The 24,284-nt window shown below is 35.2% G+C and overlaps 2 protein-coding genes across 21 annotated transcripts in view; one reads left to right on the forward strand and one right to left on the reverse strand.

Annotated features, from left to right (window-relative positions):
• The window catches only part of SUPT20H (SPT20 homolog, SAGA complex component), a 39,606-nt gene extending 21,560 nt beyond the window's left edge, over window positions 1-18,046 (forward strand). For 12 of the 20 annotated variants that reach the window (XM_033410058.2, XM_033410064.2, XM_049701358.1 and 9 more), the window contains 13 exons: window positions 795-952; window positions 2,460-2,486; window positions 3,049-3,081; window positions 3,632-3,749; window positions 4,307-4,409; window positions 4,543-4,701; window positions 6,414-6,720; window positions 7,272-7,426; window positions 9,720-9,775; window positions 11,655-11,771; window positions 15,168-15,273; window positions 16,693-16,796; window positions 17,556-18,046. In XM_033410058.2, the coding sequence (XP_033265949.1) occupies window positions 795-952; window positions 2,460-2,486; window positions 3,049-3,081; window positions 3,632-3,749; window positions 4,307-4,409; window positions 4,543-4,701; window positions 6,414-6,720; window positions 7,272-7,426; window positions 9,720-9,775; window positions 11,655-11,771; window positions 15,168-15,273; window positions 16,693-16,796; window positions 17,556-17,696 (1,584 nt within the window). In that variant the 3' untranslated portion in view covers window positions 17,697-18,046. The remainder of the gene's footprint in view (window positions 1-794; window positions 953-2,459; window positions 2,487-3,048; window positions 3,082-3,631; window positions 3,750-4,306; window positions 4,410-4,542; window positions 4,702-6,413; window positions 6,721-7,271; window positions 7,427-9,719; window positions 9,776-11,654; window positions 11,772-15,167; window positions 15,274-16,692; window positions 16,797-17,555) is intronic. The other 8 variants (XM_033410068.2, XM_049701364.1, XM_033410066.2 and 5 more) reach the window with 5 other exon arrangements.
• On the reverse strand, window positions 17,958-24,034 carry EXOSC8 (exosome component 8). The gene is made up of 11 exons (XM_004282232.3): window positions 23,978-24,034; window positions 22,813-22,849; window positions 22,510-22,573; window positions 21,657-21,730; window positions 20,500-20,545; window positions 19,689-19,794; window positions 19,555-19,600; window positions 19,259-19,355; window positions 18,837-18,957; window positions 18,507-18,613; window positions 17,958-18,174 (listed from the first exon to the last, which is right to left on the reverse strand). Exons 1-11 carry the CDS (start codon window positions 23,992-23,994, stop codon window positions 18,059-18,061), a joined length of 831 nt encoding a protein of 276 aa, XP_004282280.1. The 5' UTR covers window positions 23,995-24,034; the 3' UTR covers window positions 17,958-18,058.
• Window positions 24,035-24,284: the final 250 nt, after the last annotated feature.

Genomic DNA, 24,284 nt, shown 5'->3' on the forward strand with positions numbered 1-24,284 from the left:
TTCTCTAATTGCAGTGACTTCTTAAAGGCATATTTAATTATGTGGCATAATTAATAGGCATAATTATGAATCTAGGAGTGAAATGAGAGTTGTTTTTTTTTTTAATTTCTTTATGGCTGTGTCGGGTCTTAGTTGGCAACACGCGGGATCTTTGTTGTGGCGTGAAGGATCTCTCGTTGCAGCACACGGGCTTCTCTCTAGTTGCGGCATGCGGGTTTTCTCGCTCTAGTTATGGTGCGTGGGTTCTGTAGTTAGAGCGCGTGGGCTCTGTAGTTTGCAGCATGCAGGCTCAGTAGTTGTGGCGTGCAGGCTTAGTTGCCCCGTGACATGTAGGATCTTAGTTCCCCAACCAGGGATCAAACCCGCATTCCCTGCATTGGAAGGCGGATTCTTTACCACAGGACCACCAAGGAAGTCCCATGAGAGATACTTGGTATGTGCAATAGCAAAAAGACTAATGACAAATGGAAACAGGTTTGCTTTTGAAAGTTTTATCCTTTTAGTATTTAATATTTGCATTCATATGTTCAGTATATGAAATTCTGACATTTCACTAGGGCTTTGTTAACTAAATATCCCGTTGAAACTCTTGTTCCCAGAGTACCATGTTGAAAAAAGAATCCTGAGCTTCTTTCCCTTAGGCTTTTTTCTCTTAAATAGGTCTAAGGACTATGTCCCATGTGTCTTTTTATTGCAAGATGTAAGTTAGTGTGTCATTTACTTCTGATTTGTGTTAATTCTGACTATGTATTTACTGGAGAAGGTATTTATTTGGGATGCTCGGTCTTTTTCAGGATGTAAAAGATGACTATATATTTGAATGTGAAGCTGGTAATCCATATCAGAAAACAAAGCTGACCATTTTGCAGTCACTTGGTGATCCACTTTACTATGGTAAAATACAGCCATGTAAAGAAGACGAAGAGAGTGACAGTCAGATGTCTCCATCCCAGTGAGTTCTGTTAAATACAGGCAGTTGACAAAATAAGCCATCAGAATGTATGTAGCAACTACTGATGAACTATTAATGAATAAAAGTTTCCCTGTTTTGTTAGTTAAATACTCCAGTTAGATTTGGCAGCAGACCTAAGTAAACTTAAATTGTAGTTACCTTGCTGTCCAAGAGTTCTTTAAAATAATAATTTCTTTAAAAAACAAAACCAAAAAAACCTGTGCTGTAAATTCTTCTTATATTTGCTTTGAAAGATATGCCCGTCATATCCCTCTTGGTATATTTATGTGTTGCCACTTATGACTTTTACCTCTCTGTGAGCATGAAGTGCTTCCGGGCAATAATTTGTTTAAATGGGAAGCAAGTTCACTGTAAATTAAATGTAAAAGCTGTTAAAAATGCTTGATATTTCAGCACTGCCTGTAAGGACACAGACTCAGTGCTTAATGTAGTTACTGGCTCTAGAAATACATATATAGTTGTCCCTTGGTATCCACAGGGGATTGGTTCCAGGACCCCCTTGGATACCAAAATCTGCAGATGCCCAAGTCTCATATCAAAATGGTGTAGTATTTTCAACCTCTGTACATCCCTCCCTTGTACTTTTATCTGGGTTACTTACAATACCTAATACAGTGTAAATGCTATGTAAATAAGTAATAAATACAATTTAAATGTTACGTAAATAGTTTAGTTGCCAGCCTGTGGCAAATTCAAGTTTTGCTTTTTGGGACTTTTCTGGAATATTTTCCCCCCAAGTATTTTCATTCCATGGTGGTTGAATCTGGGGATGCAGAATCTGTAAATATAGAGGGCCAACTGAAGTTGATATTCCTAAACTTACGGGTTACATGTATTTACTACAAGGTACCAGTATTTAGTTTTGTTTTCCTTGTTAGTTTTATTATTAGTTCTGCTTTTTAATCAAGTCGATGCTGTTTTGAAAAGAAGGAAAAATAAAGAGAACCTCAGCAGAAAAAAGTAGGGGCCAGCTCTATGTTAAATCCTTACAAAATACTAATTGAAACTATGGCAGAAAAATGGATTTTAAAGAGTAACCTCACCAATACCTAAGTAAAAGTCAATGGGAGGAAACAGCAGTCAGGGAATCAATCCTCAGCTTATTTTTTCACATTAGCAGTTTTTATTTTTGTATGCTAAGTAGAAAAATCAGATATTTTGATTAGCTGTATTTTGCAGTCTTCCCTTTAAAGATACACGTTGGTCATTTTAAATAGTTACTAACTTTTCTCAAACACAAGGGCATATGTTCTCTCATTAAAAAAAAAAATTGTTCAAAAGGCCAACTGATTAGATTTGTTTGACAAGAAGAGAAATGAATTTTTTGCCTTTTACATCAGGACGTTGCTGCAGAAATGCTGCATGGTTTATTACCTTCTAGTCCTTCTCCCATATTCATAAATTACTTGATTTAATAGCTATGAAGTCAAAGTTTGAGCTGCATTAACCAAGTTTTTTCTTTTTTTTTTAATATTTTATATTTCAGCTTCTCCACAGATGATCATTCAAATTGGTAATTAAAAAATAAACAAACTCACTATTTTAATACGTTAAGAAATCATATAAATGTCAAACTCTTTTAAGACTTGATAAAGGCTTTTTATTTAAATTGGCGATAAACCATCTTCCTTGTCTAAAATATATTCTAAGGGCCTGCTATATAGACATTAATAATGTCTTCCAAAATCAAAGTTTAAAGTGAGAGGAAGGCCAAAGGCCTTGTACATGGTAGTTCAGTGAATATTGCTGTAGGACAGACACTTGTGAGGGTGTATAGCACTTGGTAACTTTCAGCCCAGATTTTGTTTTGAAACATAGGTTTTCTGCCAAAGTAAATCTCCTTTAAATTAAGTCAGCCAACTTATTCACAGAATTATTTTGTAATGCATGCAGAACTTGGTCATTGCTTCCTATTTTTTAATGTATTTTAAAATTTGTGTTTTCATGATATCTTGGTAGATTTTAATTCAGTTTATAAAATTACTGTCACTAAAATATGGAAGTCTTCAAAAGTAATCTCAGGGCTCCTTAAAACAAGTCTATCTAATACTTTTCTTTTTTAAAAAACAATTTAGGTTCATTATTGGATCAAAGACTGATGCTGAGAGGTAAAAATATTTGCATCTTTATTTGTGATCTGGATGGATTCTTGTAGGGTAGAGACTACTCCATTCGAAGTCAAAGCTTTGATTTTAATTATGCCTAGGTATTACTAGGATTTTTAAATAGAATTAGGAAAATAACAACTAAAAGGATAATGTTTAAAATGTAGCTTTATTTTAAATAAGAGAACTTAGATATATCTACAGTAGCTAAGGAAAATGATTTCTAGGTAACAGTTTAATCAGAATATAAGTAAGAGTCAATGGGTAGTTCTTTTGGCTACTTATTGGTGAAATAATCCCTGTATTTCTGTATTGGAGACAAGATACCGCAAGTATCTTTAGATTGTTAATTAGCAAAATGTTTTCAGCATTAGCTTGTCATTGAAAATATTAGAAGAATGTGCTTTTATCGAAGATAAATTGTCTAATTTTAATTTTTGTGTTATTTTTGATAGAACTTGTTTCATTAACAGTTACTATTCATTTCCTATGTAGTAAATTTATGTTTAAAATAGTTAGCTAATCATTACCTGTTTTCTCCCTAATATTTCAGAGTAGTCAGTCAGTACCAGGAACTGGTCCAGAACGAAGCCAAGTGTCCAGTGAAGATGTCGCATAGCTCCAGTGGCTCAGCGAGCTTGAGTCAGCCTTCTCCAGGGAAGGAAACAGAAGTGTGTTTGCTTAGCTTTTTTTGTGCTGTTACTTTTTTCTGCCTAATTGTTCTCAAGGAATCTGAGAAATGTTAAGGACTGTTTTATGAGGGATAGGGGTATTGTTTAGTTCTGTTTTTACTTTTGATTTTCTTTTTATTACTTAACTTTTTATGATGGAAACTTTCAAATGTACACAGAGGTAGAGCAAAAAGTGTGATGAACATCTGTGTATACTGATCACCCACCTGGCGTCAACAGTTACTATTTTTCTGGAGACAATTTAAGGGTGAAGCTTTGCTGTCATCTTACTCTGCTCTTCTCCCTCAAACTTTCTCCCTACCTTATTACTCAGAAATCTTTCCTTCATCCTGTGTATACTGTAAGTTATCTCATGGATCTCCTTATGTGGAATTACATTTTTTTGAAACACCTCTAATACCCAATCTATAAACATTAAACGTACATTGCAGTTTTTTAAACCGTGTTTTCATCCAGGAGTTATAATAGTGTTACTAATTTGTGAATTTCTGATTTGACCTTAATTTTAATGAGTATGCTTAATGTCACTGTCTTAGCAGCCGGAGACCCTGTCAGTTCAGTCTTCAGTATTGGGGAAGGGAGTAAAACATCGACCTCCACCCATCAAACTTCCCTCAAGCTCAGGAAATAGTTCCTCAGGTATTACATTCCTTAGTTTTTTGTAATCTAGAGTAAGAAACAACAGATGATCGTAATCCATTTACTCATATTTTGATTTACTCAGAATTTTAAATTGTAAATCTAGGAAACAGCGTGTATATTTTTCTTCTAGGTAACTATTTTACACCACAGCAGGTCAGCAGCTTTCTTAAATCTCCAACTCCTCCTCCTGCTTCTAAGCCACCAAGTCTTTCTCGGAAGTCATCCATGGATCTCAATCAAGTTAGCATGCTTTCTCCAGCTGCCCTGTCACCTGCCAGTTCATCACAAAGTGAGTCATAACTTAAATTCTTCATTAACTCTTCGTAAGCTTTTGCATTAGTGTTTCTTAAGATGGCTCTTTTTGACCAGTGAAATAGTGAAATCTGAATGTACTGTCTATCCAAAATGTAATTTTTTGAGAAGCTTCATGCCAATCTCTTGTTGACTGTATGTATTACATGTTTATTGTAATTGTATTTGTTTTTCTGTATTTATGTATGCACCTCGTGTATACCTTTCTTATAGACTTGTAACCTACACATCTCCTGAAAAAAATAATGTGGTAGTTAAATGTGGCAATGAGTCCAAATTATTTTTTATTCCAGTGTACCCTTGGGCATTTTACATTTTATGTAAACTATGCAGCTGATATGGAAAAAAAGTCATAAGAGTTGTTGCTGCAGTCTTATCTTTGTAAATGTAAGAAGCCAACTAGTTCCAAGGTGGTGATACAGTAAACTGAAAGCCGATTTTTCAATAACACTCTTACACTCTTACAAATTGTTATCAGTTAGTAAAATGTGGGATGATCATAAAGCATCTGAAGATATTAAAATGTAATTTTTACTACTGAATACTTTTTTTTTTTTTAACATCAAGAAGAGTTATTCAAGAATTCTAGCGTTAGTTTGGGAGAATTTCTTCAAATTAGTAAATATCTGAGATATTTAGGTACCAACTTGCAAAAAAGCATTCCAGTTTTTTAGATTTTTTAATAAATAACTAATGTGTGCTGAAAGTTTTAGTACACTGCACAGTGACAGGGTGGTCTTTGCATTAGATGTAAACATCTTCATCTTGATAGCTCAAAAGGTGTAATTTTTCTGCCTTCTTGTTTTGCACAAAGAAAAATTTATAAATTTCCTGAAAGTCTTATTCACACTTCTTATGTTGTGGGTATGGATTATGTTAATCTACTGCACACAGTTGTTACTTTAAGTAAGGGTTGAGTGACAGCTTCTGGACATTCACATTTCTTTCCTTTCTTTCTGCAGGACATGAAAGCTAAAAAAGAAAACACCTCAAGAGCTTTTGGTTTTATTTTTTTGGTTTTTGTTTTTTGTTTTTGTTTTTTTAAAAAAAGTTGATAAACTGTGCATACTTCATTCACAACAGATTTTCTATACATTCTACATTTAAATAGAAGTACACAGTTACTGTTAAAGATGCAGTATTATCTCTCAAATATTTGCTTCATTACTGTGTTTTGTAAAATTTGTGAGGATAAACTTGATGTGTTAGGAATTAAATATGTATATCTAGGTGCCAAATATGATTGTAAATCATATGTAATTTATTAAATATGTTCAGAGTTTATCTCAGACTGTTAACAGAAAATAAGCAATATTTCTAAGTGAAGTCCTAAATTAGTGAAATCGTAAATAACAAAAATTAATTTGAAGTCCTTTTAAACTTTATAGGCCAAAGGTAGCATGTAGGAAACTAACTTTTAAATGGGTATTGTGGTAGAATACAAACGTATATTTTTACTGTTACTGTAATAGCATCTCTGATGGGATTTGTAGGTGATATACTGCATCCTTAATTGTAATTGAGTGTAGCAACACTCATGTATCATGTGTAGAAATTAACACTTGCAGTTAACTGCTTTAAAAAAACTGGAACAAATTGTCAGTGCTAAATAAGATTCCATTAACCTTATTTTAAAAAGGACTGGCCATTTATAACAAACTAGCAATTTTTATTTTTCTCAATGAGCAGGATCTGGAACTCCTAAGCCATCTACTCCTACACCAACCCCTTCATCGACCCCACACCCTCCTGATGCTCAGAGCTCAACTCCTATTACCCCTTCAGCTACCCCTACTCCCCAAGATTCAGGCTTCACCCCTCAGCCCACTTTGTTAACTCAGTTTGCTCAGCAGCAAAGGTCTCTGAGCCAGGCAATGCCTGTAACGACCATTCCTCTTTCCACCATGGTAACATCTATAACTACAGGAACCACGGCCACCCAAGTCATGGCAAACTCTGCTGGACTTAACTTCATCAATGTAGTGGGCTCTGTTTGGTAAGTTTGCATTGATGCCCTGATTTTTTTTTTAAGATACTGTAAGCAATCTAAAGAAATTCTTATTTGTGAAATTAAGAACAAATTGCATATTATTGAAATTGAAAGAAAATAGTTTCTATGCGGATAGAAGCTATCTCAACAAGTATGCTTTAATTTTAGGTGATCAATCTATTACATGCACTAATGATACTACTACACATTGACAGTGGCTTAGATTTTCCTGTTTATCCTCTGTTTTACCATCTTTTAATCCATTGATTAGGACATTACTCTTCCAAATTATATTTTAAATATATAGTACTTGATAAATATTCAGTAAATATACAGTACTTGATAAATATATAGTACTTAATTGGTAAATATACAGTACTTAATTTTTGCCAACCTTGCTGTCACTTTCTAGCAAAAAAATGAAACTAAGCCTCCAAATTGACATTTAAGACAAATATCTGTGTGTGTTTACTGGTTTGTTTTTTAATCCAAGGAATTATGTGGCTGATTTTCCCTTTTATAGTGCTAGTTTAATGCTCTGTCTTATTCTCCTGCAGTGGAGCTCAAGCTTTGATGAGTGGTTCAAACCCTATGCTGGGCTGTAACACTGGTGCCATAACTCCTGCAGGAATAAACTTGAGTGGCCTTCTACCCTCAGGAGGTCTGCTACCAAATGCATTGCCCAGTGCAATGCAGGCAGCTTCTCAAGCAGGTCAGAATATTAGAAATAATAACCTCTAATAAAATTAAAGTCCATGCTTATGTAAAAATGCCATTTTAATGATATTATTTAACATCCTTATTTTATGAAGTATTATGTCGGAAATATTTCCTTTCAAAAGCTTTAAGAATTCTGGTATTTGAATTAAAAACCCATCTAGCTATGAACTTCTCTGTGAGGAAACTTGGTAAGCCTGTAAGTCTCTGCAAATTTTATCTTTACCTTCCAAAGATTATTATAAAAGTAACTTTTATAATTGTCAGTGTAGTCCTGTCCCAGGTAAAAGAAATGTATTTTGAAAACATATATGAGCAAGAAAAGCAACACAGCATGGCATTTAAAAGCCTCAGTTCTGGAGCCAGACTGCCTGATGTGAATCCTGCTTGTGCAGCTTACTCTAACTGTGTAATCATGACAGAGTTACCTTTGTGCCTCACTTTCTTCATAAATGTGGATAATAATAATACTTTACCTCAGAGTTGTGAGGATTGAATGAATAAATACAGATGAGATGCTTAAACTATGCTTGAGATGTGATAAACATTCAAAAATATTTGCTGTCATCATCATTAGTAGTAGTTTTTTTGCAGTAGTAGTAATAATTATAATTACATATACTGAAAAAGAGTTTTAACAACTTGTGCTTTTTTTTTTTAATTTACTAATTATTTGGTTGCATCAGGTCTTAGTTGCAGCAGGCGGGCCCCTTAGTTCTGGCATGCAAACTCTTAGTTGAAGCATGCATGTGGGATCTAGTTCCCGGACCAGGGATTGAACCCAGGCGCGGAGTCTTAACCACTGCACCACCTGGGAAGTCCTGACTTGCACCATTTTTTAATGCTCTTTAAGAGAATGTATTATATCTCAGAACAGTTCGATTTCTTACTACTGAGAAAAAAATTAACAGGAAAAGTAAACTCAGCATAGTAAGAAAAACTTATCTGAAACTTTCTATGAGTTAAGAGAAAGAGAACCCAAAGAATATAATTTAAACATGTTAATATATTGCTGTGATTTTCTAATTCTAGCTCATATTCTTATTTTAATATGTCTAAATATGCTCTAGTGACAGAAGCCCTGGAAATGGAATCAGTATTGAATTTAGGATTTTATATTTACATATAATTCTACCAGTTACTTGTGGCTCCAAATGCTAACTGTGGGGTCTGAAAGCAGTCACTTAATTTTTCCACCTTAGCCTGAGTTTCATCTGTTCTAAAATGGGAGTGAAAATTTCTAAATTCATTTGGTACTTATGAGAAATAAATGAAGTGATATGAAAGTGCCTTTAGAAAGCTATAAAGCATTATACAGATGTCATCCACCTTTAAAGGGAGTTATGTCTTCTTTTTTTTTTTATGAGAATCCTGGAGGGAATATCAGTATTGTCACATTTTTATCTGATTATGCATTTTCCATTTCTTATACAAGACTTTCATACTGTCATCTGTGCATTATTTGCTCTGTATCTTTTTTGGTACAATTATCTGCTTAGAGGACTATATACATTTTTAACTAGTGTTCGAATTGGTATATTTAGTGAGGAAAATATATACAGTACATACTTTGAGACTGGGATCAGCAAACTATAACCCACATCTAAGCTAAGAATAGTTTTACATTTTTTAAAGTTTGTTTTTTTAAAAAAAGACAAGAGAAAGAGTATATGAGAGTCTCTGTGTGGCCCATAAAGCCTACTGGAAGAGTTTGCCAACCCCTGTTTTATGATGTGCTCCATGTTGTGTCACAGATTTGGGGGAATAAGTTCAGAATTAACAGAGCATCGTTTCCTGACTTTCAGCTTGATCCTTACACACAAAATTCAACAGCATTCTTTAGCATTATTAATATTAGCATTTGTACTTTAAAAAATGGCACAGGGCACACTGCTTCTCAGAGATAGGGTTATTATCATATGCTGTTTAGCATTGAGGAATATAAATAGATGCCAGTCCCTGAAATGTATTTGCACAACAGTGATAGTTTTATTATATTTATGGTGTTTGCATACTGCTAGATTACTTTTCCAACCAACAGTCAAAATAGTTATAAAGAAGTCTCAGTTTCTGAAATACAGATTATAGTGTACATCTGGTGCTCACATCTTTGGTATTGATGAAAATAGGGGGTTTTTTGCTTACAAGAAATTTTTAAAGTATAGAAAATAAGCACATCTGTGCAGGAAGTACTTAAAGTATTATATTTTTATATACTAAAGTATAAAATACTTTCAAGTATAATAAAGTTGTAATTCCCTGTTTTAACCATGAGTTTTATTTAATAGGTGTTCCATTTGGTTTAAAAAATACTTCAAGTCTCAGGCCCTTAAACCTACTCCAGGTAAACCTGAAACACTGCTTTTTATTAAAGTTTTTATAGTTTTTGTTTGTTTGTTTTTAACCATGTAAGTTTGTACATATCAGCATTTGAAGTTTTGAGGTTGTCCAGAATCTTCTAAGGGTGTGGTTACCTTTGCATGTTCAAGTAGATAAGGGGAAAGAATTGGTATCCTATGTACTGCACTTTCATCGGCTCTGGCACCACTGCCAAGTCAAGAACTAGTTCCAGAGGGGAGAGTTGACAACTGCCCAGGAAAATAACTTGCCTACAATAGTAGCAGCAGGTATACTTAGAAATAATTTCTGTCTTAACAGACTTTTTATGTATGCATGTAGGTCTTGCTGTTTGCTTATAGTAGATTTTCTGTGTGAATAGAAATTTTTAAAATTAGGTATGTGTGTTCTTTTCCTGAGGAGAATGTGACTTCGTGGCACAGTGCCAGGCACCTAGTAGTCAGTCAATAAATGTTTGTTAGATTACAGTTTGTGTCTAGTAGTGAGGCTTTTCTTAACACATTTTATCAATGTTAACATATAAAGAGAGATTGTAGGTAAAGAATTTAGTACATGTTGTGAACTTATAATATTCTGAGTGTTATGCTAGGTCCTTTAAGGATGGAGTTCAGTATTAAACTAGTAGGTTGGAAAATGGATGGGATTATCTACAGAGAATTTTTAGAAAAGGTAGACATAAATATAAAGACTTGGAGACAAAGAATGGCAGAGCTATGGATTATTGGGAAATAAACAGATCAACCCAACCTGATATTCAGAAGTAATAAATCAGGAAATACATTTAGAACTAAATCTTAAAACTTATTTCCTGTCACAATACGCAAACAGTGTCAGTATTTACAGACTAATTGCAGAATGATCTAATTGTGTTATGGACACATTGGTTTATTTAGCCGACTTTCCTGCATTTTGCTGTAGGAATTTCTACAAGGATCAGTCTCAGTGTTAAGAGGAGTGGGATTCCTTAATAGCACTGATAATAAGGATTAAGGACAAAGCCACCTTATAAATTATATTTTGCAACATTTATTACTGTCTACCTAATTGAGGAAGGAACATTTGACCTGTGCTTTGTCCAGGTTTACCTAACAGTGAGCTATGCTGGGTATAGAGCTTTTGACCCGAGACACCTTTTCTGACTATAAAGACCTAAGAGTTCTGTATTTGATATTTGCTTGGACTTTCCCACAAAACTTCAAAGTGCTTTTAACTTAGACTCCTGTAGAATAAAATGGAAAAACCATTTGTTTCCTGATGCATTTGGAATGCATAGTTTTAGTTTTTAGTGTGGAGTTTTCTGGATGATGCTTTTTTAAAAGTTTTTTTTTTAATTTATTCAGAATGACAGAGCAAGTAATGTCTCCAAACTAAATATGGACATCTAATGCATTTTCTTTTCAGCTTTGGAATTCCTAGCTATGTTATATAAAAATCCATGCATTTCTGGTTTAGGGCAAAGCTAGACCAAATTTAGGGAGACAAGTTTTCTTAATATATATCTGATTATCACTAGCTTCTTGTTTATACTTCCAAATGCATTTAATGCTGTTTTGTGTTGATGTATAAAAGGAGTTAAATAAAAGTAGTGTGTGTATTTGGATAGCTAACTATTAACTTGAAGCAGAAAGACTTACATTGGAGATTACTAACATATTTGAGAGCCAAAGTAACAGCATTTAAAAATTGTGTTTAAAGCGATTGTTCCTTTTTTTTAAGGGCAGGAATCTTGTTTTGTTTCCATTTTTGTTCACCTGTTTCCTCAGTCCCTGGAAGAATGCCTGACACATAGTGAATGCTCCAGAAATGTTTGTAGAATAAAGAAATTTAATCTGAAATCGGCTAATTAATTCTTGCTTACTTAATAGCTTCCAGGTGGCTCGCTCATTTTTAACACACTGCAGCAGCAGCAGCAGCTTTCTCAGTTTACACCACAGCAACCTCAGCAACCCACAACTTCTGTTCCTCAACAGCCAGGGGAGCAGGTATGTCCTTTCTACCTTCCATATGCTTTGTATCATAGAATTATAACCTTTTTTGGTATATGGCAAGCATATTTCAAGTGTTTTTATTTAGATTGTTTGAACCAACTTTTCATGTGCGGTTTTTCTTCATTAACAGTAGCAGCTATCAGTTATTGGGTGCCTATTTCTAATTCTCACAACCGCCATACTTGAATAGATGATGTCACTTCCATCTTGCATAGTCTGAAATAGATTCAGGTGACTAACTTGCTCACAACCATACATCGAGTGGCAGAGCAGGGATTCAAGTCCAAGTCTTTCTGCCTCTATAGGCCATGTATTTTCTACCCCATCATCATCCTTCTTTTGATAATATTTTGTCTCTATTAGAATACAGATGTTCTTTTTATCTTGAAGCATAAAACAGAGCGAAGATAGACAAAAACAAATACTTTGTACATTGCCAAACAAAATGAAATTGAACAAGAACTACAGTAAATTAAAGTAATAGAAGGAACTTCAGATTTTTCTGAACCTTTGCTGCACTTCGGAATCATCTGGGAAACTAAAAATTACTGATTGCTGAGTCCCACCCTCATCGTTTCTCTTAGTTCATAATTAAATATATGTAATGTTCACTATCAGTCCTTCCACCAAAGATTCCCCAGTCAAATCTTGATTGGATAATGCTCATCCTCTATTAGATTTCTCAGGAAAGGCACATTTAAAACTATTTTTCTTTATTAACACATAAAGGATTACTTGGCTGGATATAAAATTCTTGATTTGCACTTTCTTTACAAAATTGTAAAATACTGTAACATAAAATTTACCATCTTAACCATTTCTAAATATGCAGTTTAGCAGCATTAAGTATATTCATATTGTTGTGCAGCCAATCTCCAGAACTTTTTCATCTTGCAAAAGTGAAACTCTATACCCATGAAACAACTCCTTATTTCCCCCCTCTTCTAGCCAACTTTCTGTTTCTGTGAGTTTGACTACTCCAGGCACCTCATATAAGTGAAATTATACAGTATTTGTCTATTTGTGACTGACCTGTTTAATTTAGCATAATACCCAAAAGGTTCATCCATGTTGTAGCATGTGTCAGAAATTCCTTTTTAAGGCTGAACAGTATTTCATTGTATTTATGTATCACATTTTGTTTATCCATTTATCCATCAATGGACATTTGGATTGCTTCCATCTTTTGATGGAAGTCTGAGTTATCTTTTTTTTTTTTTTTTTTTTAATGAATTGTGCTTTAGGTATTAAGTCTGAGAACTCCTCACCTAGCCCTAGGCCCCAAAGTTTTTTTTTCATAGTTTCCATTTAATTCTATGATCCATTTTCAGTTGATTTTTATAAAAGGTATGAGACTTTGGTCCAGGTTCATTTTATGGGGGGATATGGATGTCCATTTGCTCCAGCACCATTTGTTAGAAAAGCCATCCTCCTCAACTGAATTACTTTTGCACCTTTGTCAAAGATCAGTTGGCTGTGTTTGTGTGGCTCTATTTCTGTATTCTCTACTCTGTTTCACCCATCTATGTATTAATATCTGTCACTCTGTTAGTACCATACTGTTGTGATCGCTGTAGACTATGTATATATATATATACACACACACACATATATATACACACATACACATACATATAGTAAGTCTTAAAATCAGACACAGTGATTCTTCCCATGTTATCCTTTTTCAAAATTCTTTAGCTGTTCTAGATCCTTTGCCTTTCCTTATGAATTTTAGAATCATCTTATCTATATCTACAGAAGACTTTGCTGGGATTTTTAAAGGAATTGAGTTAAACCTAAAGGTCATTTTGGGAAAGGCTTAGCATGTTTACTATGTGAGTTTTCTAGTCCATGAACACAGTGTGTCTCTAGGCTAAAATCAGCTAGTTTTCAGCATACAAAACCTATATGTTTCATAGATTTACACCTAAGTTTCTTTCCTTCTTTCTTTCTCTTTCTTTCCCTTCCTTCCTCCCTTTCTCCCTCCCTCCCTCCCTTCCTTCCTTTTTTTTCCCATTCTTGGGAAATTGTTAATGGTATTGTTTTTAATTTCGTTTTCTGCATGTTCATTGCTAGTATACAGAATTGGTTTTTGTATGTTGATCTTGTGTTCTGCAATCTTACTGACCTCACTTATTTGTTCTAGAAGTTTTTTTGTAGATTCATTAGGGTGTTTTTTCCTAAATAATCAATGCCATTTGCAAATAAGGGCAGGTATTTTTTCTTTTTAATCTGTATGCCTTTTTGTTTCCTTTTCTTGAATGTGCTCACTAGAAGTTCTAGTACTATGTTGCAAACAGTGTTTTAAGCTTTAAAAACTTGTTCTGATGAAGCTTTATAGAAGCAATATTGAAAAAAACAAACAGCCCTATCAAAAAATGGGCAGGCCTAAATAGATGAAAAGGGAATCCTCTTGCACTGCTGGTGGAAATGTAAATTGGCGCAGCCACTATGGAGAACAGTATGGAGGTTCCTTTAAAAACTAAAACCCAAGCTGCCATATGATCCAGCACTCCCATTCCTGGGTATATATCCAGAAAAGATGAAAACTCTTATTTGAAAAGATACATGCCACCCCCATGTTCATAGCAGCACTGTTTATAATAGCCAAGACGGGAACAACCCAAGTGCCATCAACAGATGATTGGCTTAAGAAGATGTGGTGTATATATACAGTGGAATATTAGCCATAGAAAGAATGAAATATTGCCATTTACAGCAATGTGGATGGACCTAGAGAATATCAAACTAAGCGAACTAAGAGCAAGACTAATGTTATATGATATCACTTATATGTTGAATCTAAAAAATAATACAAACCAATCTATATACCAAACAGAAACAGACCCACAGACACAGACATAGAAAACAGACGTATGGTTACCATGTTGCAGGGGCGCTTAAATTAGGAGTATGGGATTACCAGATACAGACTACTATACAGAAAATCGATAAGCAACAAGGATTTAACATGTAGCACAGGGAACTACCTTCAATATCTTGTAATAACCTATAAGGGAAAATAATTGAAAAATATGTGTGTGTGTATATATATACAACTGAATTACTTTGCTCTATACCTGAAACTAACAATACTGCAAATCAACTATACTTCAATTTAAAAACAGTTCTGATGAAGTTTTATAGAAGCCTTAGTAATTATTTTTAATACAGAATCAGTTCTGAAAATTAGGTTTTATTTTCTTGCTTTCAAAATACCATAAGCTTATTCTTGCTAATTCTAAATACCTTTGACGTCTTTTCCTTAGGCCATTCTTTTTGCAAGACCTAGACTAATGTTTTTTTTTTCATATAGGAGTAAAATACTAATTCCACCAATCCAAAATTGTTTTTATTTTTGTACAAGTCACGTGTTATTTTTTTATTCAGGCTTCTGAACAAAGTTGTACCAGTCAAGAACAGGCCTTATCTGCTCAGCACACTGCAGTTATTAACCTTGCTGGAGTAGGAAGTTATATGCAGTCACAGGCAGCTGGTTGGTATCTTCATAACTAAATATGTTGAATTTATTTAAAGTGTCTAATCTATTTGGGATCTCACCATTTTAACTATTTCTTTTCCTTGTGCAGACAGTTACAAGGAAAAAGTTTAGTTGTATTTAATGTGTGAACTATTAAATGGATTAATTGATGGCACTCAGATTTTTTTCATTATTTTGATAATTGATTAAAGTGCTTTGACCTACATATATTAACAGCAGTTAATGTTTTCCTCATGTTAAATTTTGTTGGGAAAAGTTTACAGTTACCCAACTTACTAGGAAGCTTCTAAAGCTGTTAGCTCTTCAGTTTTCCTGGGTTATTGAGACTGCATTTTTCCAGATTGCACAATCTTTTGTCTCGTTCCAGTGGCTTGTAGTTGTATGAATTAGGACTTAATAGTCAAGTAGCTTAGCTTCTGTAAGACACTTGTAAAAAAATGATTGTACTAAGTGATTGCTCACCACTTCTAGTAATAAATGGTGCACCAAAGATATGTGTTTAATGAAGATCATTTCATCAATTGAAGATAGCAATTATAACTACATTTAATTAAAATCAAGACGCCACATGTATAAGAAAACTGAGATACTGTTTGAGGATTAATGAGTGAACATGTTAACATTTTGAATTATCATTGGGCTTACTATGATGCCTTTAGAATCTGGTATAATTCTGTGTCCGAATTTGGAATAATTTATGTAAAGTTCTAATTTAGAGGCAGTGAATTTCCAAATGGAAATTTATTAGTATAAACTTTTACCCCACAAGCTATTTTTTCCTAAAATAGCTGTAGTATAATTTAGTGGAAAGAACTCTAGGCTGAAAAATGAGAATGTTCCTAGCTCGACTTGCCACTAATTACCTTTGAGTCACTCAAACGATCCAGGTCTGAAATGTCCTCAACTGAGCAGTGAAAGAGTTGAACTTGTCCCTGATCTCACTCAGCTCTAAAAGGTTCACCACCTTTGTTGCTAATAGTGTAGTCTAACATTCATCTTTTAGCACTTGTCTACCAGTTTTGTCCTTATGGTAGTTTGGATTTCTCCCACTCCATTTCCTACCTGATTGGTTATATTTTAAAATAACATACTGTATTCAATGTTTTGCTAGAAAGCCTTCTCAACAAAATAGCACTAGTATCAAATTTCATTGAGATGTAAGAAAAGAGAGGGATACAGTGCTTTGGCCCACATGCTTTCCCTTCTCTTCCATGTCCAGGAAGTTCTATCATCAATGGTACCCTCAACTAACAGGAGACTGTACTAAATTTATTCTGAAATGTCTGTGATTTGATACTTAAGATTAATCATACTGATACTTTCCTATTATTTCATTTTCTATGTTGTCCTTTTCTAACCCTGGTAGCCTTCAAACTTTCTGACTGGCCTGCTTTCCCCTTCTCCTCTCTGTAGTGTTGTCTCAGCTTGGCTCTGCCGAGAACAGACCTGAGCAAAGCCTTCCTCAGCAGAGATTCCAGCTCTCCTCTGCCTTTCAACAGCAGCAGCAACAGATCCAAGTAATCCAGCAACTTCACTCTGGTTACATTTTTAAAGATACTCTGCTCCAAAAGTACTTCAAAATACCTTACTTTAGTTTTATGTTACTGTCTTTTAAGACTATACAGTAATTGGTAAATAATTTAGCAAATTTTATTTAAAAGTCTGACAATTTTAGCCAGTGAACTTGGAGCACTGAATATTTTGTACATTTAAGTCATACTCCTTTCCTAATTCAAAATCTTTCCTGAAGTGCTGGTGGCACATTAACATACATTTTTATAGGTTTCAGTACATTTTGAAATAGTTGTAAGTGCCAATGGTTAACTTTTTAATACTGTACTGCAGAAAAAGGCAAGTGTACCAGTGTTCCTATTTGTAAATGTCATACTTGTTTTTGAAGAATGTTGTTCCATTATTCTAGAAGTCAGCATATTATAGTTGACTTTCTTTAATTTGCAGGGTGGTTTTATATTGCTATAAACTATCATACAACAAAATGGTAACTGAAGTTGCTGAGTTACTGCAATATAGACTGGCCAGGCAAAGTAACAGAAATACTTTTGAAGTTTACCAAGAGCCATTTTTAAAGCCCGCAGCAGGCTTCTGTGCCACTGGTGCTGTTTGACTGTGCATTGTCCTGATGTGGTATAGTCCTTTTTTGTTACCTTGGTGCTTTCTCCCTTTCAGTTTTGTTGTTTTCATCACTCTCAGGAAAAGCATCTTCCATACCTGCCTACCTTTAACCTAACTTGATTTTTTTCCCCTCTGCTTTGCAGCAGTTGCGGTTCTTGCAGCATCAAATGGCTATGGCGGCAGCAGCAGCAGCACAGACAGCTCAGCTACATCGTCATCAGCATACAGGCAGCCAGTCAAAAAGTAAAATGAAGAGAGGCACGCCAACCACTCCAAAATTCTGAGGCCTGCATTATTTTTTTTTAAAAAAACGTAAGAGCATTGAATCAAAAGGATTCTGAGTTTCTACTTCGTTTTTTAACGTGTCAGTATTTTACATTGCTAGATATACAAACTTTATACAGAAGCACAACCCTATGATTTTTAAATAAAAACAGGGAAATGGTTTAACGAACCATTAGGGTGAGTTTGCCTAAGTCATTGCTTTTTAAAAATGGTTTCACTGTACATAATACAGAAGTGACCTAAGAAATACTAGAAACATCTTTCAGAAGAATGTAGTTTGATATTTATTTAGTATAAAAGGTTTGTGCACAGTGTAACAAATACAGTTTTTACAAATCTGTTTTGAAAATGTGGTGGTTGTTTATTTGGGTTTCATACTCTTAAATACTTCATCCATCAGTTTTTTTACTTCTTTGTGTCTTGTAACGGCTCGGCTCATACAATCTTGAAGTTTAGCTCCAGTCAGTCCACTTCCACCTGAAAAAGTATTGTGCCAACACTTATTTTTACATGATCTACATCATGTCAAGTTATTGACATAAAACCAAAAAAGTGAATAATATAAACCAGTGGTGTGGTCTCAAGATTTGCAGGTTTATGTTTTAACAAGACCTCCTGAAGTTTAAGAACCACTGACATACAATATAAAAATGCAAGGCATCTGAAGTAACAAAGAAACCACATAGTAAATTTACATTACATAAACCAGTAAAACATCCCACATTCCATTTGGCCCTCCCTAACATAAAGAAGCTCATGCTGAGTTTTCATCTACGTGTTTAGTACTGCAATGGAAGGAAAGTGCGTGCCTGGTTTGTGAAGACAACATAGCTTGCCTTCCTCGTCCATTACTACTGTTAAGGTTCCAGTTGCCAGGTTTTCCTCCTCTTCAGTAGGGTCAACTATAAGCAGAGTGCTATTTTAAAAATGAAAAGGTATAAATTATCAACCCATGGGACAAATTTTATTTTAGAAAACCGTACAAATTAAACTCACTACCTGCATTTTAGCTTAAGCAAGGAGCTAGAACTGGTAGAAACCAGAAAAGTTAACAGCAACCTGAAATTCTACTACTTGTAAGAATCTTTGTCCTCCCTTCAAGTAAATATACAACCTTTTAATACATTTGATTAACTTACTCATCAAACACAGCAAAGGAAGTTGCAACTGGATGAGTTCTAATATTCAAATAACTTTTCTTCTTTAAATTAACTTCTGCTGAAGCAGTTTCTTCATTTATAGTAACTTCAGGCAACTGTACTAGAAAAAGGCGAATATGTAAAGTCAGTCTCTCACTCTAGTGAAAGAAACAAAAAGGCATTCTATGCTTCATTAATTCACTTTTCCCTCTATTAAACTTGTCCAGAAGTAGTATTTTTAAAAAAATATATCTTAGAACAATTAAGGCAAATACAGTAGATACAAACACGTTTTTCTTTAATTTAGAAACACATGAATGATAGGTAAGTCTTAACAAAAACCTTTAAAAATTTATTGAGAAATTTTAACCAAAACGGAACATTCTGACACATAAGTAGGAGTATTCCCTAAGGTTGCTTACCATTTTTTAAAGCTGCTAACAAAGCAAAGGTGCAAGCATCCAAAATGTTTCCATCATGGTTGAGGCAAATGAGATCACAGTATAGAACCCAAGCAAGCTAAAACAGTTTAAACAAAGTGGAAATTAAAGCCTTCTGATTGCTATAACGTGGTATTTGTTTCTACTTACAAACCACACCCTTGGCTAGACAATCAAGATAACCTTCAAGGCTCAGAAACTTTAAAAAAAAAAATTAAATTTCCCCCACAAAACATTTCAGAATTAATAAAAGCTCATAGCTTCTTTATTCCTCTTACCTTTCCTGGAGAGATACACAAGTCCTCTTTCTGAATTACCTGTGAACTTGATTTGAAGACATAGAACACAGTAAATAAAAGTTCAAAAACTCTCTAAAATGAGTGATAGTCACATTTTATCATAATGATCTTACTTTTCAATGACATCTGCAATGAACTGGCTGGCCACCTGGGCCTCTTCTCCAGGAGGTCCAGACCGAAATCTCCAGGAACACAGAGGTGATAGATCCACATTAGGAACTGAAAGAAACTGCAGCTATGAACCAAACGTCACCTGTCGTTTAGTTTTAAAGATAATATCAATCCATGGCAAAGACAACTGTAGGCATGGATAGGCTTTCCAAGTGGAAAGCACTGTAACACATCAGTTATATTCTTTTTCATCTCTGTGAGAATCTTATGCTTAGATAAAATTTATTTTTTCCCACACAACCGCCCTGCCAAAAAAAAAGCGTGTGTTTAAGAAACAGCCTTAATCCTAAATTATTCACAAAAGTTTCTGGGTTTCTTTCAAAATACCCCAATCTGTAACAGTAAATAGCCCCTCTATTCATACCAACTGTTCTGCATTTTTAAAAGGTTGGTTCCTACCATAAAGAAAAGATGGTCCAAGTTAAGGAAAAAAATCACATACTGGTATAAAGGAAAATTCTTTATGGAGACAGAAAAGTTTGCAATTACAGCCCTTTGCCTAAGAGAATCTATTTTCTTGGTTGATGACATCTGTATAAACCAAAAGTGATCAAACAAGTTTGATAAAAGGTATTTACAAAATTCTGTATCTTGCTATTATGCTATCTTCTAACATAAACATACATAAAACTTTTCAGGGACGTCTGAAGCTTATGAATAATTTTTTCAACTCACCTACTAAGATTTAACTATAATAATAGTGTTAACTGTCTTAAAGTATTTGTATTAAATTTATGAAGGCATTTAACTTACCAACATATCCTTTATCAGGGGCATCTGTTGGTGGTGCTCCAAATTCCTACAGAAGCAGACAAATGTTTCCTATGAAAGAAGCTACTAAAAAATTGTGAAGAAGTCAGTTATGGAAGCCTCTACCAAAGACCATCTTAGCTAGTTAACTACATCATGAGCATCTACTGGGAAGATGAGCTTAGGAACGTATGTCAGGGGCTCTAGGAACATTGGACCGCGCCTCACCAGCTCTGCAAGGCAAGAAGGCAGTGTAGTAGCACAGCTGATGGTAGTGCTACTCATCAAAATTACTTGGGGCTCTTTAGATTTCTGTCCCACTCTCTCTTCCTAAGAGAAAGAAAATAGATTCTCTTATTCAGTAGCCAAGAATCTGAATTTTTAAACTCCAGGTGATACTGACAGTCAGATTTAGGAATTGATGGTATAATGGTCAAGAGCAAAAGCCCTAGAATTACCTAATTCAAAAGTGAGACCCACACCTTTTGGCTGAGAGACTTTGGGCCAGTTATTGAATGAACTTAGGTTAAGTAACTCAGAGTTCAGTGTAGTCGAAAAAGCAGAGGCTTTGGAGTCAGTCATGTCTAAGTTCTATTCATGAGCCTTATGTTCCTGGACAAGTTACTGAATGTCATGTAAAATAGGAAATGAAGAAAGAAATACTTCAAATGATTATCCTGAGGATTAAACTGGATAATTCTGTAAAACACCTAACACAAGGTGCCTGGAACATAGCAAATACTCAGTAAATAGTAGCTATTATTCCCTCAAGCTTTTCTTTTGAGCAATTTCTACACATTTGCACAGATTAAATGGCATCACTAGATTAAAATGTCATCAAAAATCTCTCAATTTCTCAAATTACAACCAAATTCTTTAAAAAGTAAAGGTGGTGAGGATTGTTTTAAGTTGTTCCATTTCAGCACATTTGATTGTACACATAAATTGTAATTAAGCACATAAATTGTAATTAAGAGCCATTAAACTTGGGTTGTATTATCTAAAACTCAAAGGTGAAAACTTGGGAAATGAAAACAAATACTAAAAAAGACACCTTATTGCCTAATCAACAGGAGAACTACAGGTGTGTATTACAATCTAATAAGTATATAAAGCTAATTTAGTAACTCAAATCTTAGTAATATATACAGTAAACCTACCGCTTTAATTCCACAAATTACTGTAGTGTTTCCCAGCTTCACTAAAGAAGAACCATCTGCAGTACCAATTGAACCTGAAAAGGTAAGTATTTAAACAAAATGAAAAAGTGTTTTCGTCTTCTACGTATGATTCTATCTTGCTACATATCTAAGTTGTTTATGAAAATTTATTCCTTTCTTGAGTCTTTCTAAAATTACAGTTGACCCCTGAGCAACATGGGTTTGAAATGCACCTTTCCACCTATATACAAGGATTATTTCCAATAAATATTACCACAGTACTACACGATCCACAGTTGGTTGAGTCTGAGGATGCACAGCCTCGGTTACGAAGCACCGATCCATAACTGTAAAATTACGCTTGGATTTCTGACTGTGCGAGGGCCGGCACCCCAACACCCTCGTCGTTCAAGGGTCAGCTGCACTGGTCTAAGGATTGTTCATTGTCCCTGAAGTGAGTTAATCCTTTGTTGTTCAATCACAGGGCTGTTACAAAGATTTAAATCTCTTGACACAAAATCCCTTAGACACGGTAGAATTTGTCTGAAATACTGTTTAAATGGCTCAGAGGCTAAAACTTGGGAATGTCATATAGGTAAAATTGGGAAATTCCATGTTTGCAACAGAAGGTTTAATAAATGTAAGATATGTAAGAAAACCATGTCTTAGAAGTTTTGAACAGGGGAAAGCAGGAAAACACTTTATAGTTATTTTAAAATTTAAAATGAGCATAACAACTGAGAGGACAGTGAGTTTAAAAAAACTTTGCAAAGAAAAATTTACTTTAAATAAAAACTATTTTCAGAACTGAAGCAACCTCAACATTCTATTTTAGAACTCAAAATACCCTCACCTATGTTGACAGTTGTGGTCCTGAATTCACCAAGTTCTCTTCCATCAGGACGGCAATTCTCTTTCTAAATAAATATATGAAAGTAGATTACATCTACGTGTATATTTTACACACACCAGTGAAAATACACTAAACCTCGTTAATTCAAATTAATTTGAATTACTTGAAAATTGTCTTTTAAAAACTGAGGTATAATTGTATGACAGTTTAGGTGTGCAATGTAATGATTGATATTTGTATTTATGAAAAAAGCACGATATCATTATCAAAAAGCAAAAAATGTACATAACCACCTTTACTTACCAAAAATCTTCTGTAATACTCCAGAGGTTCCACAGTTCTGAAACACATGTTAAAAATGAGATAAATTAGTAAATCAATATAAATCCAGAAACTGGCAAAAATCTTAATAGTGTGGTGATGGAGCAGAAATCTCCAAAATTTGTAACTAAGTTTCTTTCATGAATTCTAACGTTTATGTTGCCACGTGTTGCTAATTATAAAAATTAGATACCTTTGCAATAATCATACTCAAAGGCTGTCCTTAATTTTGCTTTAAACAAGTATAGGGTTGGAGCCCAAAACCCTCGGGCATCTTTAGAAGAGGATTAATACAGGTGTGAAAATAACATCACTCTCACTCTGAAGCAGGGATTCTTGGTGGGCAGGAAAAAAAAGTTACATATTTTTCGCTATCCCGTGACTGAAATTTAGCATACTCTTCAATTACGACCGTTGGCAATAAACCATTAATGTTAGCCGTACCTGCGACTTTAACAACCACAGAGAGTAAATGTTTTCGTTTTTACTTCAGAGTTGTCAAAGGTACCTGTAAGACTCATCGTTACTTCGAAATTCCAGGAGTTAGTTACTAACCTCCCCAGGAGATCTTAATTAAGAAAGTTAATTCTAAAACAGATGTATATCTCATTATACCATAAACTTGGAATTTATACAAACAGATAACTGTTTCAGTACAATTGGTTTCCTTTGAAATCTTATTTCTTTTATTTAAAACTGGACTCAGAACGAAAATCTACAAGCTTCTCCAGAGCGGCAGCAAAAACGCTTAAGTAAAACCTTCCGAACGAGGAACAACGCTTTTAGAAATAAATTTCAAGGGAGAGGGAGAGCAGCGTGGCAGGTGCTTCTAACAGAACACTTTTCACGAGGTTACAACTGCTCCCCGGGGTCTGCAGGTCTACTACACACCAAGCCACAGCGCTCGCAGCGGGTAGCGAGCTCAACACAGCCCCTTCCAGCGCTCGCCTCCCCGACGGGAAGAGGCCCCCTTTCCTTTCACTACGACCACCTCCAGTCCTCCCGCTCGCCGCCCGCTTCCGTGGTGGAAAGAAGTGGGAACCAGGTGTGTGTGGGGGGGGGGGGTCTCCTGGGGAGAAAATTACGGGTAACGGTAGCCGCCAACCGGCACGGTACGAACTCGCGCCCGCCAGCCTCCCACACTCACTTGAATCCGGCAGCCATCTTCCGCCCGCGCGTCTGCGTCTGCGCGTCTGCGCGCCTGCGCCTGTGCGCGCGCCGCCTTCGTCTGGGTAGCACTGCCCCTTCCGCCGGCTCTGAGGCCCCGCTTCGCATTTTCAATACTGACGCCTGCGCCCTTCTCCCGCTGCCGGGTATCTAGAAGGCAGGGTGGAGTGGGTGGAGCGGGCGGCGTGGGGAAGGTTTCCAGCCTGCATTTGGTTAGACTTCCCCTAGCCAGACGCCCCTCGAGGTTTCCTAGACTTTGACACGTTTTGACGAATCGGCTATTACAG

This window comes from Orcinus orca, chromosome 18 (assembly GCF_937001465.1).
Source record: "Orcinus orca chromosome 18, mOrcOrc1.1, whole genome shotgun sequence".
In the NCBI taxonomy this organism is placed as follows: domain Eukaryota; kingdom Metazoa; phylum Chordata; class Mammalia; order Artiodactyla; family Delphinidae; genus Orcinus; species Orcinus orca.

What these genes read in the sequence shown, in the direction of transcription:
- EXOSC8 (XM_004282232.3), bottom strand. An exon ending in GACCACAACTGTCAACATAG is followed by an intron (nt 21,731 to 22,509) that starts GTGAGGGTATTT and finishes TTACCTTTTCAG; the next exon opens with GTTCAATTGGTACTGCAGAT. An exon ending in ATTGCAGATGTCATTGAAAA is followed by an intron (nt 19,601 to 19,688) that starts GTAAGATCATTA and finishes CTTCAAATCAAG; the next exon opens with TTCACAGGTAATTCAGAAAG.